Source organism: Hyaena hyaena, unplaced genomic scaffold, assembly GCF_003009895.1.
Source record: "Hyaena hyaena isolate Hyena2069 unplaced genomic scaffold, ASM300989v1 scaffold_1339, whole genome shotgun sequence".
Classification (NCBI taxonomy): Eukaryota; Metazoa; Chordata; class Mammalia; order Carnivora; family Hyaenidae; genus Hyaena; species Hyaena hyaena.
The window spans coordinates 123,681-142,270 of NW_024081973.1; the positions used below are offsets into that span (position 1 = coordinate 123,681).

The 18,590-nt window shown below is 32.7% G+C and overlaps 1 protein-coding gene across 5 annotated transcripts in view; it reads right to left on the reverse strand.

Moving 5' to 3' along the window:
* The window catches only part of TFEC (transcription factor EC), a 121,022-nt gene that overhangs the window by 85,840 nt on the left and 16,592 nt on the right, over positions 1-18,590 (reverse strand). For 2 of the 5 annotated variants that reach the window (XM_039223364.1, XM_039223365.1), the window contains exon 2: positions 14,415-14,499. The exons of the other annotated variants lie outside the window; for them this stretch is intronic. In XM_039223364.1, coding sequence (XP_039079295.1) covers positions 14,415-14,499 — 85 coding nt within the window. The remainder of the gene's footprint in view (positions 1-14,414; positions 14,500-18,590) is intronic. 5 annotated transcript variants of the gene reach the window in all.

An 18,590-nucleotide genomic window follows, 5' to 3' on the forward strand; every position in this document is an offset into this window, starting at 1 on the left:
TGAAATATCAGTTCTAGATTCAAGTAATCTTGGGCATATGTAGAGTACCAGGAGTTGTGCTAGGTGCTGTTGTTTGCATATATAATGGAATATTGTAGTTTTATAAAAAAGAGATAACACACTTCAGAAATTAAAAAGTTAGAGGATTGTAAAATTCAACTCTTTGAGAACTCCTTATGTTAAGTAAGGGACAAAAAGAGCTGTAAGTGTCAGTAACCATGTTGGTGTATCTGAAAATTTATGACAAGTATTTGGGTGCTCAGAAGTGATTCTCTTCTCCTATGTGTAGATCTTGCTAATCGGGTAGAAAACTGTACTGCATTGTCTGGCTTCAACGCAAAGCAGGCAAAGCTGAGCTTTTAAAAAACCAGGAATTTCACAGGTTTTGTGTTCTCTGTCAGGCTCCCCTGTTTTGGATAACAGCTCTGAAACAGAGCACGCACACACACACACACACACACACACACACACAATATGGCTGTTGGTGACTCCAACTCCCACAAGATAGAGCTTCATGATCAGATCAGATGTTTCAAAAAACAAGGGGCAAGAGATGTATCTCACACAATATGCAGACCTACAGCTGGCAATCTGATATAAAGCTATAAAATCAGGTATTAGAGAGACACAATAGGGTGACAAGAAGGAACAATAGTGAAAGTGGTGCCTGTAACCTTAATTTTAAAGAAAAGGAAAAACAGGCAAAAGTATCAGGCACAATAGTTAGGTTTTAGATGTCTATATTATTAATTCACAGAGTATAGGTAGCAAAGTGAAAATGGCATTTTAGCACAATGAGATAAATGCAATCCCACAGGTACCACTGAGAGTTGGTAGAATGTCATTCTTTTCTAGAACAGAGCCATAGAAGAACAGACTTGGTTACAAAAAATATATATATAATACAGCATAAGCATTAGAAAGATTGAATTACATATGAAGAAAGAACAACTAAATGGTTTACATGGGCTCAGGGAAACTTCACAGTGTAGATAACTTTGACAAGATGTTGATAAAAAGAAGTGATATAAGAGAGACACCACCTGGTTTCACAAGTAAATTTGGAGTTATTTTACTTATATTATTTAATTCTGAATATTAGTTGTTATTTATTTTATTTTTTCTGCTTTATTGATGAATAATGGGATAATATAATTGTATACATTTAAATTGTACAATGTAGTAATTTGATGTACTTATGTAGTGTGAAATAATTACCATGATCAAAATAGTTAACACATTCATCAGCTTACATAGTCAACTGCGTATTTTATAGTGAAAACACTGAAGATACGCTATTTCGTTAAATTTCAAAAACACAATACCATATGATGGTATTGTATTTCAATTAGACTCAAGTCTAATTGAACGCAGAATTTCATAGTTAAATGAACTAAATGAACAAAGTTAAGCTCACTATTAATTTGCTAACAGTGCATCTCTACAGGAACATGAAACCTAACTAGGGACATAATAAGCAATCTGCAATGTGTTTTGTTAAAGGTAATTGCCACAAACTGATTTGGAAGCTAGAACTAAACATTTATAAGAAACCCATCCATTACTGAATCCAACAGAATACAGGACACATTTGGAAGACAGGCAGGGACGTTGGAGGAAATAAATAAGAATAAATCAATATCTAGGTCAAAATGACTCTTCTCTCTCTAAATTTTATTAATAAATCTCATTAATTCAATGGAGAAAAGGCTGAATAAACTTCAAAATTATAAACTTAAATAGCTTATTTGGGCTTCTTTTAAAGATAATGGTTACATTTTTCAGGAATCTAAAATAAACTTCCTTTGCATTGAATAAGGGGCATAGTGTGTGAGAGAACTGATCACAAATATATGTACATTTGTTGCTAAAACTTGAATCTCTTTACTCATTAACTCAAACTGCCTTGACTTCTCATGTTTATGCAAAACAGATTTTTTGGAGGAAAAAAGAAAGGTACTGTAACATCAGAGGAAATCATCAAAGAACTAGTGGCAACATCTTAAGGCTTTTATCAAAGCAGTAAGGGAATGCATTAAAGCAACAATATCTGAAGCTTACATGTGATGGGACTACTAAATTTAATAGTGTATCTTATGAACATATGTGTATATAATGATTTTTCTGTAAGAATACCTCATTCTGAAGCACTTCTTTTTGGAGTGATAGAACATTATTCTCTCAAGATAATTCAGAAAAAAAATCTACCAATATTTTATTAATAATAGATGCCTCACACTCTACAAACAGAGGACCAAAGTTTTTGAAAAACTATATGCACTGTAAGCGAAGGTTATACAAAGGGGAATAAGCTTATGAATGGAAAAGTCATTAAAAAAATCCCTCATCGAATTCTTATGAGAAAATGGTAGGCTAAAACATGAATTGTTAAAACTGAGTAACAGTACATGAGGATTTAAGTAAAAATAGGCAGCTCTTATCTAGGAATTCTGGTCAAGCAAACCATGATCAAATTTGAGAAACCTATCTACATTTATAAAAATGTATAAAAATAAAACATTTCTTATTTTCACAAAGTACTAAAAACAACATAGTTTTACCTGAAAATAATAGGTAGTAGAAAAAGGAAAGGACACCCATATGAAAATGCATGTCTAAGTATTTGAGAGTGTGACCATTTGAGATGCTACTACAGAGAAATGTCATAGGAAGTCACCAGTGGGTTTACTCATACACTGACAATTCAAAGGTCAATTTTTCATGCATATTTGGTCTCTGTGCGGGTCATACAAATAAACCAAACACTACTTAGTTGTTTGATTACTGAAGGAGAATGTATGGGTGGGAATGCTAATGCTATGAAACACCTCTTCTGGCTTCTATATGGGGTCTTCCTGTGAATATGAACTATAAAGCTGCTACTACCCAAGGTCTGGGACTCTCAGCTGTCACATAATGCATAATTATTTGCTCAAAAATAAAAAGGTAACCCACAGTCTCTGAAATTAGATCATTTTAATTTATGGCAGAATTAGCACCTAATCTTCTAATGAGAACAATGTAAAGTTTTTTTCAGAAGTTGTGAACTTGAGCCTCTAAATATGAAACATAGAAGTGTGTTGCTCCGAAGAAGACAGGAGTGAGATTTTTAAAATATTGTTAAGTTTTTTCTATGCATATTTTCCATCATTGTCAGAGCTGGTCTTATGGGATACCCCACAGGCCAGTAATATGTTACCCCTTCCTAGCTGATATTTTAAGGAATTTGTATAAAATCTATTTAATGAGAATAAGCATTTGCTTTTAATTAGCATGGGTAGTATGCTCCTTATACTCAAGAGATTTAACACATGTTCGGAACATAAAATTCAGTTGTTTTGAATGTTCTTTCCTTTTGCAGTGGTATAGATGCTAAGAATAGATGTAACTCACCTACGCTTATTTTGTTACAAAATCTTATCAGAATGTAAGTTCATTTTCTTCTTCCTACTCTACCAACAAAATGCTCTTCAATTTCTTTAGTTCTGGGGTTTCCCTCAGTTTTTTGAGCAACAAACATTTGGGAAGCATATTTAGGGGTACGTAATAAAGCGCATCATTGGCTTCTAGTAAACAGCCAGATGCTGAGTGTCATTCTCTCTTTCAGCATTGTGACTGCCTATACCTGCTGACTTCAGGCCTCTGACAGCTGCCTGGTCTCAGGCTTGCAGGCATAATCTGGAGTTCCACTTGGAACCTGCCTACATAAGATGCAAAATACCCAACTGGGACACCCCAGCATCTGTGAAGGGTTTCTCTTTTTCAAATTTATTTCCACTGAGCAGCAGTGTCTACCTCAGTGGAAGAGAAACCAAATTAGATTTTACCAGTTATGTAAGGAACTGCATAGAAGAAATCTGAGCAAATTAGCACTCCTTAGCCAATGCATTGCAGTGCTGCCTAAAACCTGGCACCATATGACGCCATAACTTTGGCTGGATCTTTAATCTAACACAGGTATCAAAAAGAAAAGGAATAGTTGAGCTTCTGGTAATTTATGTGAAAATATCTCTTCCTTGCTTCTTAAGTTCAAAGAGAATGGAAATCTTTTTCAGCTTAGTCACCATTGAATACTACCAACAAAACTTAGTGCACAGCATACGTTTAGTGCTTAATAGCTCACTAAAGAATAAATTAAATTGACAAACATATTGATGATATTCCCTGCACTTTAAGTGCAGCTACAATCATCCTATCTCATTCCAGAAAGATGTAAATACCCCCTCCAAAAAAAAAAAAAAAGGCAAAGGATATGGGGCAAAATCATACTGTGATTTACATTTTGAAGTTGTGAAAAACTATTCCCACATGAATAGACCATAACACTTGCAAGGGAGATGAACTATTATAGATGAATAATGACATAATCCTTTGAATTTATGCCTTGAACCTTCTTATGGTGAAGACCAGTTCATTATAATAAAAACAAAAGTGAACACTTACAAATTGCTTATAATATCTCAGTAATCATACTAAAAACTACACAAATATGGAAATTGGAACAATCCTATGTGGAGGTACTAATAATTCCCATATGACAGATGAGAAAATTGAGGCATAGAGTTCAAGTAAGTAACTAAGTCACACGGGAGGCAAAACAAGTTCAGGAAGTCTGGCTCAAGTTGAATTCTTAACATCCTAAAACATTACCCCAAGTGATAAGATTCTTTAGGTACTTCTCAAACTAAACTCATATAAGTAGTCCAAAAGGAATTGTTCTTCTACAGAACTGGAGAAAATAGTATTATTTTGTATCAATACACATCTAATAACATTTACATCCATGGTATTTTATATTCAGGTGCATGTGTATGTATATTTATCTACAATAGTATAGTCTGGATAAGAAGGAACAGTAAAAGGAACAGTACTAATAAAAGTAAAAATAGTTGCACACTTTTATTGAATATTTAGTAGACACCGTGATCAGCACTTTTCATGCATTGTTGGTTTAATTCTCCCCCAAATTTTTGGTAGTTGCTACTATTTATCATCTAGTCAATCCATATTATAAAACTAGGACTAGTAAAATTAACTTGTTGGTATGTCAGGTGCTCTTCAGAGCCTCATGCAAAGTATTTGTGCTCTGAAAGGAAGCGGGGAGCCAAATGCTTTGTCCTAAGGAACTGTCTTGAGGATGGGGTTGCCATTTCCAGAGATGGGTTAATCTGCTAGAGCAGTGTGCTTGGGAAGTGTTAATATTAAGGTGCCTATTAGATAATAAATACAAACGTACCAGAGGAGAGCAGGTGCAGTGCATAAATGGGAGGATTGGTCATGGAAGGGGCACCAAGAGTCCATACAGAGTGGAGGGAGAGGATCCAGGGAGTGTGGACAGCCTCAGAGAGCTCGGAGACATGGGGGGGAGAGCTTGGGGAAGTTCCCTTCTGATGGTTCACATTTCTTCAGTGAACCAGAACATAAGAGTGGCGAGGGGTATTCAAGGTAGGTGAGAAAAGAGAGATTTGAAGCAGAGATGGAATGAATCTTGGACATGTGAATTTGAAATTCACACTTATTAACTTAAAGTGAAACCAGATAGCCTGCTTGGGGTTTTGTCCCCCTCTGCTTTCTATGGGTGTGTCTAGAATACAGTTGGATTTAAATAGGATTGACATTTTGGTAGACAAGAAAAGTGAAGGAATAAATAGGCAAAGAAGTTGAGAGTGTGAACAAAGGCATTTTGACATTGCCAGTGGAGATAATGTTAATAATGGTGACAATAATAACAAAAACTAACCCTATGGTGTTTTACTATGTACTAAGAAGGAACTGTTCTGAGAATATTATTATATCATTTTTTCTTCACAATAACCTTATGGGGCATGTATAACTGTTATCATTTCCCTGTTATAGATAAATAATAACCTGAAACAGGGCAGAAAATTTAAGTAAATCATTGAAGGTTACAGCTAGTAAATGGTGAAGGCAAGGTTTAAGTCTTTTATTCCAAGTAGTCTGGCTCTATATAACAGTAATTCTATACTGCCATGAAAAACTGTGGTATCTATTGAATAAGGAAGGAATTACGATCATGAAGGATCAATACTTAGATGATGATTGGTGGATGGGGCTGCCTGATCTAGCAAACAAAAATACAGGATGCTCAGATACATTTTAATTTCAGATAAAACTGATTTTTAGTGTATGTGCCAAAGGTGTGTATGTGTGGATCATACATATACCAGAAAAAAAAATGCATTATTCATCTGACACTCAAATATAGCCAGGCATCATATATTTTATCTGGCAAGCCTACTAATGGAGCCAGCATCTGAATTTAGATTTGTCCTACTCACAGATTAAGTTCCTAAACTTGATATAATATATCTTTATCATTAGTACAAATTTAAGCAAATAAAGTAATAAATAAGTTTTACCAAGTCAAAATTATATTCCTAGTTTGCTAACTTAGACTAAATTTCATTCTATGATCTTACAATATTATATTCATATGAATATATAAATGTATATGGCATTTTATGAAAGAAAAGTATTTATATTTTAAAAGCACAAACTGTGATCTAAAATTTTTTATCACTAGTTATATGTGTAATTAGATATCAATGGGCAGGCTCCCTGATCATCTGTGTTGTTAATTCAGTTTAGTGAATAAGTCCAATTATGATGACAGGAAAATAGGTATGCATTATCACAAATCATCTTTCATCTCTGACATAAATGGGAAAAGATTTCTCTCAGTAATTCCATAGTTACATTTAAAACAAATTTAGCATTGTGTTTGAAGTTGTGCTTTTAAAAGCAATAGGACCCACCGTTTGGAATCAATGCTACAGTAATGTCTGTCATTTAAATATGCCTTTTTTTTTCTTTGTCCAATGCTATTTCATGCTATTTCATCTTTAATTTAAACCCGTATTGAATTATGTAGACAAAATCAAAAAAGATAGAAACATGTATGTATAAAAAAGAATAGAAATCTAAATAATTTCAAATGAATTAAACATACAAATATTTTGTAATATTTGTTATATAGTGACTTTATAGTCTTCAGACTTCTTTAGCTTTTTCATATTATGAGGTTTCCCCGCAAAACATATAAGTAACATAGGAAATATACATGGGGTATATATTGCAAAAACATTTGTAATATTTTATAAAATAAAATGTAAACTCTTAAAGAGATCTTATATTTACACAAAATGTTGATTTTTCAAAGTAATATTATATAAATAATATCCCAGTGATTTCACAATTCTGTGAAGAATATAGTACAGCTGTAGTCATGTGTTTTACAAATAAGAATATCAATAATAAACAGAAAGCCTAAAATATGACTAATCAATTGGAAAATTCATTCAAGGATCAGATATTTCTATTATTGTTTCTGTGATCTTTTTACTACAATAACCTACATTCCTAGGTGCTCCTATTCAGAACATATTGTACCATATTGTTTCTGTTTTCATTGATATTCTAATTAACAGCTATTAAAGAATACTTTAGAATTATTCCTAGTCTATTGTTAAACCTCAATAAAACAGTAGTAGAAATATTGTTAAGAAAGCATAAACTGAATGATTCTACAGCTGACAGAGACTAAGTAACAGGGACTCAACTTATCCTCCTAACAGAAACAACCAAAAAATGACCAAAAAAAATTGATGAAACAACTTTCAAGAGACTGGGCATGCATAAGAGAATGATCGCTGAGAGACAGGAGACATTCAAGAAAAAAGTAAGTTCAATCATTTCCCTAATTTACTGTTATGCGAGTTCCCAGGTTGTGGTGCAGAGAAAGTCAACCCAGGCACACGCTGGCAGACTCAATGAGTAGAGGAAGCCAAAATGAGGATATGGGAAGACTGAGGTGGCTAGGGTTCTCAAGACAACATCTGGGAAGAAAAGAGATGTCTAGAGAAAGAATTCCAGATATCTGCAGGTAACCCTTTCAAAGTATTCAGCTAAGTACTGATTTGTGCATTTATGGGAGAAAAATAACCCAACCCAAACCAAATCAAACCAAACAAAACAAAAACCAAACCCACCTGAAGTGATTAAAGACAGCAGTCATTCTGGAAAGCATGATTCACAAGCTTTGGATAGAGAACCCAGAAAGATCCTGCCTCAATTATGAGGATACTTAACCCTCGATCTAGCACTGCTCTGGTCCCATTCAAAAGAAAACTTTGAAACATTAACCCAAAATTTTTGAATTCTTTCCAAGTCACTAATTGTGTCCCAGAAAAAGTTCAAAAATATTTATGAGAATACAAAAATATTCAGCATCCAATAAGGTAAAACTGACAATGTCTGGCATCTGTTAAAAAATTATCAAAGATGCAAAGATCAGGAAAACACAACCTGTAATGAGGAGAAAAATCAATCAAGAAAAAGCAATCAATCTCCAAGAATTAGACAAAAGTCTCACTAAAACATTATGATAACCGTAAGTTTCAAAAATCATGTAAAGGTATAGAAGACATAAATAAGACTCAAAATAAACTTCCAGAAATGAAAACAACAGTCTATGAGATGCAAAGTGTGCTAGATTAAAATTACAGCAGATAAGACACTGCTGCAAAAAAAAAGGTTAGAAAATTTAAAGTCGTAATGAAACAAACAATCCAAAAAGATATAGAGTAAAACAAGAATAACAACAACGATAAAAATGAACTCAATGTCAGTTAGCTGTGTGTCAACTTCAAATAGCCTGAAATATGTGCAATTGTAGTCCCCAGGGCTAAGAGAAAGAGAATAGAAAAAGATGCTGAGAAAAGATAATGACCAAAAACTTTTCAAATATGATAAAAACTGTTAGCAACGGATCCAAGAACCTCAATTAACACCAGCCCTTAAACATCATGGCATATCATTACTAAATTGTTCAAAGCCAGTGTTAACGACAAAATCTTAAAAAGTAGACAGAAAAGAAAAACATGTTATGTACAGAGGAACAAAGATAAAGATGACAGCAGATTTCTGTCACTGAAGTCAATGAAATAGCATCATTAAGGTACTAAAAGATAAAAATGATAAACCTAGGTTTCTAAACTCAACAAAAATATCTTTTGAAAATGAAGGTGAAATACTGTTCCAGGCCTACAAAATCTGAAAGAATTCATCACCAGAAAATCCATACTTTAAGAAATGTTAAAGGAAAAAAGGGGCTACAAAGAGTATTTTATGGGCAAATATATAAGATTTTTTCTATTTAAGTTTTTCTAAAAGATAATTGACTAAACAAAAACTATAACAAATGCAAAGTGAGGTATTTAATATATGTAAAAGTAAAATTAATGAAAATGAACCAAGAATGGGGAGAGAATAAACGGGAATCTACTATTGTAAGGTTCTATTAGTACACATAAATTGGTATATCAACTGAAGGTAACCTCTGACAAGTCAAAGATAAAAACTATAAACTATAAAGTAACAATTAAAATAACTAAACAGGGGGCGCCTGGGTGGCTTAGTCGGTTAAGCGTCCGACTTTCGCTTAGGTGATGATCTCGCGATTCGTGGGTTCGAGCCCCGCGTCGGGCTGTGTGCTGACTACCAGCTCAGAGCCTGGAGCCTATTTCAGATTCTGTGTCTCACTCTCTCTCTCTGACCCTCCCCTTCTCACGCTGTCTCTCTCTCTCTCCTAGAAATAAATAAAAATATTAAAAAAAAATAAAATAACTAAACAGAATTATAATGAATAAGTCAACAAAAGAGATAAAATTAAGTCATAAACAGTATTTGTATAATTTGGTTATTCTAAAAATAAAGGCAGGAGAAGAGGAAAAGGGGAACAAAAAATGGATGGAAAAAAATATTAAGATGATAGATTTAACTGACACAAATTAATAATTACTTATCTACAGTAAATGTAAATGGGCTTATTACCTAGATTCAAAGGCAAAGATTATAAGATTGCATTATTTACAAAAGTAAGACCCGGGGCACCTGGGTAGCTTGGTGGTTAAGCGTCCAACTTTGGCTTGGTTTGAGAGTTTACGCCCCATGTCGAGCTCTGTGCTGACAGCTCAGAGCCTGGACCCAACTTCGGATTCTATGTGTGTGTGTGTGTCCCCCTCTGCCACTCACCCGCTTACACTCTGTCTCTCTCTTTCTCTCTCAAAAATAAAAAAACATCAAAGTTTTTTTAATTAAAAAAAAGTAAGACCTAATTGTATGCTCCTTACAAGAAATAATGAGAGAACAGAAAAAGCTATGTTATACTGACATTAGTCAAAAGAAAATTAATACCAGTTGAAGTAGGTTTCTGAGCAAACACTATTAGCAGCAATAAAAAAGTCCATTTCACAATAATGAAAGTTTTGAGGACATAATGATTTTAAGCAGTTTTTTTTTAATGTTTATTTTTTGAGAGAGAGAGAGAGACAGAGTGTGAGCATGGGAGGGGCAGAGAGAGAAGACGACACAGAATCTGAAGCAGGTTCCAGGCTTCTGAGCTCTCAGCACAGAGTTCAACACAGGGCTTGAACTCACAGACCAGAAGATCATAATCTGGGCTGAAGTCTGATGCTTAACCAACTGAGCCACCTGGGCGTCCTGAGGACATAATGATTTTAAACAGTATTGCAACTAATGGTAAATTCAAAATATATGAAGCAAAAACTGATAGAACTACAATAAGAAATGGAAAATATTGAAATCTTAGGGATTTTAATAGCCCTTTCTCAATAATTGTAGAAGACAGAAAATCATGAAGAATATAGAAGTCTTAAATAACATTATCAACCAACTTGATCTAATTGATATCTGTAGAACATTCTACTCAACCATAACAAAATCACATTGTTTTCAGGTATAGATGAAACATTTACCAAGATAGAACATATTGGCAACAAAACAATAGTATTGGCAACAAAACAAATATCCATACGTCAAAAAAATAATGTCATAGCAAGAATGTTCTCTGTAATTAAAACAGAATCAAAACAGAAAGATCTCTGGAAAATCACCAAACATTTAAAACAAAATAATATACTTATAAATAACCTATCATCAAAAAAGAAACCAAAAGAGAAGGTGGACATTTTGAACTGAATGAAAATAAAAATAAAATAGCTAAATATATGAGATGCTAGTAAAGTAGTGCTTAGGGAGAAATTCTTACCAGCACATTCCTATATTTAAAAAGGAGAAACATGTCATATCAGAGACCTCAGATTCTATTTTCGGAAACTAGAAAAAGAAGACAGATTAAACCAAATGAAGTAAAAAATGAAATATTAAAGATGAGAGTGAAAATTAATGAAATAGATATAAATCAATGAAACCAAAACTGGTTAGTTGGGAAAATTAGTAAAATTGCCAAAATCCTAATGAGGCAGAGTAGAAAAAAGAGAGAAAAAACAAAAACCATCTATATGAAAGAGGTGGCATCACTACAGATACTAAATACAGTAAAAGGATGATTATACTTTATGGCAAAAAACTAAAAAGTTTAATTGGAGGGGTGCCTGTGTGCCTCAGTCAGTTAAGCATTCAACTCTTGATTTCAGTTCAGGCCATGATCTCATGGTTCACGAGACTGAGACCTACATTGGTCTCTGTGCTGACAGTACAGACCCTGCTTAGGATTCTCTCTCTACCTCTCTCTGCCCCTCCATCATTTGTGTGCTCTCGTTCCCCCTCTCTCAAAATAAATAACTAAACATTTTTTAAAAAATTAATTGGGTAACATTTTTAAAAGACAGAAACAAGATTTTAAGAAGAAATAAATAACCTGAATAGTTTATATCTATTAAAGAAAAAGAAAATGAAGATAAAAATTTTCCCAAAAGGAAATTCCAAGCTCAGATGATGACTTAACTGATAAAAATATTAGTTCTACACAAACTCCTCCAGAATATTGAAAAGGAGGGACTCCTTCCCTATTCATCCTATGAAGTCAGTATTAGTCTGAACCAAAACCAGATTTCACAAAACAAGGAAACTACAAATCAATACCTTCTATGAACATAAATGCAAGAAATTTAAAGAAAAATTTTGCACATGAATCCAGCAATATATCAAATGGAAAAACAAATCATGACTTATTGGAGTTCATCCTAAGAATACATTATTTAGAGATTTGACTAGCACCAAACAATACACCAAAATAATGAATGGAGATGCTTCTGGAACAGAGAAAATAGAGGAAAGGGGCAGAGGGTAGAATACTGATTTTTATAACAGCCTTGTTGAGCTATCTGAGTATGTATAACTTTGATAAAAATGGATGACAACAAAAGGATTTATATTAAAGATAGACTTTTAATTTTAGTACATTAACTTACTAAGGCATGAATTTTAAATTGTTTATAAATTGATTCTTAAAGCAAAAATTATTTTACCATTTGAACTTGTGGCAGTCATCACCTATCATATGATGGTGGCTAAAATACAGGTGTCTATACATACCTGCACACTTACATATGGATTTGAGTGGATGATGTTCCCCTAGGGACGTAGGATGGCCCTGTGCAGGAGAACTGAGACGTAACATCACATTGAAGTTACACAGTGTCATCATAATGTGAGAAAAGGTCTTCCCAGTCAGTTAAAAAAAAAATGAATGCAACCTGATTGAGGTTATTATCTTACATAAAGAAAGAACACATCAGACAGAAGCAGCCTTGTTCAGCAAAGTAAACAAAGTAAAATTAGAATCTTCCTGGTAAATGTCAGCAATGTTCATTCAAGGCCTTCCCAAGGAAGAAGGGGCCTTGCTTACATAACTAAGCCTGATGGCCGCAGTGGCTCTTCTGTCTCCAATGAAGAAATTAATTCACCCATCTCTCAGCACCTGCTGCCATTAAATGCTTAAATTATTTCACCAATTCTCCTTTATTCTGATTCCAGACTCATCACAATGCTATCACATATAATAATCAGAGGATACAAATATGTAGCAACCTTGATAGTTGCATTTCTCATTGGAAATTATTATAATATACATGTTTATTTTCATCTAGGTTAAAGTGGGTTCCTCCCTAAGATCTTAGTCAATATTTAATATGCTATAAAATATTGATTTTTAGTTTATAATTCTAAATTAGCTAAAATTAAATAGAGGATTATGTTTTTAAAACTGTGGGAGAATATGTATCTGAGGTAAATCTGAAAAGCAACATATATTCTAATTTTAAAATATCAAATTACATGTGGGAATAAAAATTTTCTTTCTCTGAGTTGTATCGAGCCTGAAAAGTTGGAAATGCTTGAGAGCTTTTGAACTTAATTGGTGAAGTGTTAAATCAGTTCAGATAAAGCAATTTAGCCCAATTGTAATAATTTATGTGATGTTTTAAAAAAATACACTTACAGGGGTGCCTGGGTGGCTCAGTCGGTTAAGAATCCAACTCTTGATTTCAGGTCACAATCTTGCTGTTCATGTCTTTGAGCCCTACATCAGGCTCCACCATGTCAATGCGTAGCCTGCTTGGGATTCTCTCTCTGTCTCTCTGTCTCTCTCTCTCTCTCTCAAAATAAATAAATAAACTTAAAAAAAAAATACAGACTTACAAGTAAAAAAAAAAACATCGAAGGGAGCCTGGGCGGCTCCGTCGGTTAAGCATCCCACTTCATCTCAGCTTATGATCTCGCGGTTTGTGAGTTGGAACCCCGCATAAGGCTCTGTGAAGACAGGGCAGAGCCTGGAGCCTGCTTCCGATTCTGTCTCTCCCTCTCTCTGCCCCTCCCCCGCTCACACTCTGTCTCTGTCTCTGCCTCTCTCTCTCTCTCTCAAAAATAAATAAACATTAAAAAATTTTTATTAAAAAAAACTGGACCTGAATATATAACATGGATTATGTCTACTATATAAAGTGCATCTTTAGTAAGTTCAATAGCACCCTACTAGTCTTTAGAATTAATGCAATTTACAATTTACTAAATTATTCCCTAAGCAATTTATACAGTAGGAGTATACGACCTATTAAAGTCAAAAAACAGTTTATGTAAAGACGATAATTCATCTTGTCCAAGAGGTGATTTCAAGTTAAATATTGTGAATTCAATCATTTTCTCATCTAAGAATTATTTGTATTTAAAAAATACAGTGAAAACGTTTTTAAAATGGTATCATGAGTTTTGAAATTTGTGTAAAATGTAAAGCATATCTTAAATTAACCTTTAAATTCTGATTTTTCTGCTAAAATTTCTTAGATTCTAATTATTGTGTATGGAATTTTATAAAGGAGAGAGTTACAAGGATCCTTGAAATGACTCCTGTAGCCCAGGATAAAGCCATAAAAAGTGAGGCAGGACCTGGGAAAAACTCTTTTTATTTCATAGTTTATATACTAAAGATTACCTGATTTTTCAGACTTTGATTTACTCATTTCAGATGCTTAGGGGAGACCTACTTTTCATGGATGGTTTCATGTATAAGACAGAGATGAATCAATAAATTTCAGTGCAAATTTGAGATGATTTCAGCAAAAACAAAATGGTACCTCCTGGAAGATGTGGATCATTCTTGGCTGAATCACGGTATAGAAGGTGAAACAAGAAATGAGGACAAGAGCAATGTGAAGAAACCTGTAGACAACTGACCAAGAGTTTCAGATATCCAAGACTGCAACCCCTCAGTCTGACTGAATTTTACTTTGTTTTGCTTATACCAGGTGCACAGGGCAATTAATTGCACGTTGTCCTACCTTAATTGCTTTGAATGTTGACACCTGCTTCTATCCCCTTTGCTCGTGTATTTATTGTTAATTTAGCAAATATGTATTAATGTCTATGTGCTAATTATAGCTATTGCTCCCAAAATCACTTTAAAATAATCCCTCTTTAGTCAAAGTAGACTAAAGTCTTTCTTCCACTTACTCTACATTCTTTCTCTATCTAATAATGTTTGGCCATTAACCTTCAGCTTCAATGCTGTCAGGCTGATCTTCAGTAAATCAAATTCCTGAGGGAGGAGAGAAAAGAAGGAGCTCTTGACTCATTTCTAACATAAAGTACAGTAGGTCACCAAAAATCTGGTGCTTCACTAGAAATCTTGACTTAGAATTTTCTCATCATTTTCTCCTCAGAAGTTCCACTCTATCTGTCCAATGTATCTAAGATATTTAAAAATGAACAAATCCACATAAATGTTCATCATTTGAGGATTTTTTTCTTGTTTGTTTTGAAAGGGAATACTTAGTTTCTCAAATGAATGCTTAACTGGTAGAGTTTCAGAGAGTCTTGCAAAATAAAATGAGAATTTCAAGCAACATGGAAGTAATTTCTTTTTTGTATTTTTGAAGGGGTTGAGGAGACTTGGAGGTCTGTTCCCCTTACACTGTATGACAGAATAATTACTTCTTTTTCTATAAGGCTAGGACTGATCTCCCTGAACCTGGGCAAATAACTATTTCAACTTTGCTAAGCCCAGAAATAGTTTAAGTATTATATTATGTGTAACCTGAAAACAAACATTCAGAGAATCTTACTTTAAAAACCTAAAAAGATAGTAGAGTAAATTGTGGGTGGATAGAGTTAGATTTGTGGATGTTAAGTAAATAGGAAAGCAAAAAGCTGAAAAACATATCTATATCTGAGTTCCTGACACTAAAAAGTTCTAATAGTCCAAACAAAATGTACAATACATTTTAGTTACAGTTCTTTGAGTAATTTGGCTTGAGATTCTTGAAATAATTAACAAAGTGGGATAAAAGTTGACTTGTATATAAACAATTTAACTAGGATATAAAATTTAATAGTTTTTAACACTACTCGAAAAGAATGTTTTACCTTCAGAAGTCTTAATAATAAAGAATAAATCTAAAAGTAGAAGATAAAAAATATATCCCAATGTCATAAAGCAACTGCAGAAAATCTATTAGATATATCTAGTTCTTCAATTTATGTGAAGGCTATATTACAAAGGCTATTTACAAATGTCTCAGTTTAACTATGACATTTATATTTTTCAAGGATGTTTCCAAAAATAGAATCTACTGAACTTGAACACACTGAAATAATAAAAATGAAAGCAAATGCTGAACACAAACAATAGAAATAAGAACACAACTTTTAAAAATAGGAAAAATACCCCGTTTCAGGTAAATACACAAGTTCTGCTTTGGGTGAACCCTACTTCTCTCTCTCTCTCTCTCTCTCTCTCTCTCTCTGTCTGCCTCTCCTGGGATTCTCTCTCTCCCTCTCTCTCTCTTTTTCAATCTGTCCCTTGCTCACTTGCGGCTCCTTCCCTTTTTCTCTCTTTTAAAAAAAAAGGAAAAACAGATAAATATAATTTGTTAAGATATGTTAAAGCTGGGGTTTGTATACATTACATTTCTCCATACTTAAGCTCACATACATAGAAAGAGTAATAATTTTTCAAATCAATGAAATAGAAACGATAGTACTCTAGAGAAGCTCAACAAAGTTGAAGTTAGATCTTTGAAGAAACAAGCCTATCAAAACAGACAAATCTCTGCCAAAATTCATCAAAAATACAGAGAAGACATAAGCAATGTAATAAAAGAGATAAAGAAGAGACTAAAAAGATAAGAGAATAAAATCAATATCTACATGGCAATGATTTTGAAAGCAAAATTTACAAATTCCTAAGAAATACGTTTCATCAGAATTGACTCAGCTAGAAATGAAGATCTTGAATAATCTTAAATACTTAATTGATACATATTCCCTCTTCATGTGAATGATAAAAAATGTTGAAGAGTTCAAATACTCTATTCTCTGAAACACTGCCAGAGCCTCACCTTCAGGTTAAGAGAACACTATTAATTAGCAATGTAACAGATGTCTGTCATGATTATTAGCAATAATCTTAGATTGACATGATTTATTCTTGTAAGTTTTTAGTAAGAACTGCTTCCTTTTCCAGAGGTCATAATTAATGATTAATCCTATACCACTAATGTGTTAATCAGTAGTTAAAAATCTCTTTTTCTCCTTCTCACTAACCCTGCCTTAGCTTATAGGTTCATGATTTCTTTTATCAAAAATTATAAAACCTTCTAAATGTTTTTTTGATAACCAGAATTAATCTACTAACCAACTTTAAAACGCTTTTAGAAATTTATCTCAAATTAATGGTCTAAGTTTAATCAAGATATATGACCATTTTTAGCCTCCAGTGATGATATGTACTCTGACTCTCAGATCTGCTTCTTTTTAAAAAAGTAAATATATAAATATATATAAACATATTAAAACAATATAAATATGCATATTTTTATAGAAACATAAAATTATGTTATAGAAACATAAAAATATGCATATACAAAGCAATATAAATATGTGTCTGTGAGGTTATAGACATTTTCAAAATCTCCAAAGAAATCCAACCTTGTTAATTCTTAGCAAAATCTATAAAATTCAAGAGGCTTTTTTATAGCAAAATGTCAAGTATAGTCATTTATTATTTCTCTGTCACCAAACAAAGCAAGAGATCTATTAATGCCTAACACAAATGGGTCGTGTTTATTTATACAAAAATATTATGATATAATTATTTGAAAAATAAGAATATTTATAAATCTAATAATTATGAACAAATTTTGAACTAATAAATTCTCTCAGATCAACTAATGTAAAACTATAGTATTAGATGTTTTAGTAATTTGGAACTTAAGAATCAATAAACCCTTAGAAAGGAGAATCTTTGAGTTATAAGGTAAATCTGAAGAAAACATAAATATAAATATATGTTTTATATTATCATATTATATAAATATAATATAAATATTACATTGTTTTTATATTATTTTATATATAACTTCATTTGGAGATGAAAAAGAAAACACATTCAATGTAAACATTCTTTTTGATAATTGGTTAGAATGTCATCTTTTAATACATATCACAATAAACACTATGGTCTATTAAATCCAAATTGAAGTTTCAATGACCAAATTTTGTTTTAAAATAATGAAGTTTCTCTGTGACCAAATTATGGAACACCCTTAAATATCTTTATCAGACAGTTAAAGTCAAATTTAATAATGCAACTATGATACTTCATCATAGAAGAATGAAAAAATTATTTTTTCAGAAATGTATTTGAAGAAATAATCCCCTGAGAAGAACAACACAGAAAAAAGAGTAAGGGCACAAACCCCAAAATAACACACAGACATACACATACTCAAGTAATGCATAATGAAATTGACTTAAAATATTCCTCTAAGCTGAGACCTGAAAATGATCTCAATTCTCTATGCAGAATGATTAAAGAAAAAAGGCAAAAATTCAAATGATAAAATACATTCACACACATTTTAAGCTACTTTATTTGGTTGTTGTATAAGAAAGGGAATTTTTAAAATAACATATATTTATGATCAACAAGCTAACATTTTTACCATATTTAGGGGATGCTAAAATAGTCAATTTAATGAAAAGAAAAACACTGCCAACACAAAAAAAGTTTAAAATAATACTTTTAGAGTTTAGAGATTTTCAGAAATTTAAGCTTCCCAACAGCTGTGACATAATGATATGCTATATATCAAATGAAATTAATACAAGATGAGATGACTTTCATCACAGCAGGCAGACTAAAGTTTAAAAAAAAACTGAATATGAATCAAGGTATTAGGCATTTAAAGGGCAACTCAGGTATGCAGCAACACAGAAATATTTATCTTGAACTGAGATTTTAATATACTACA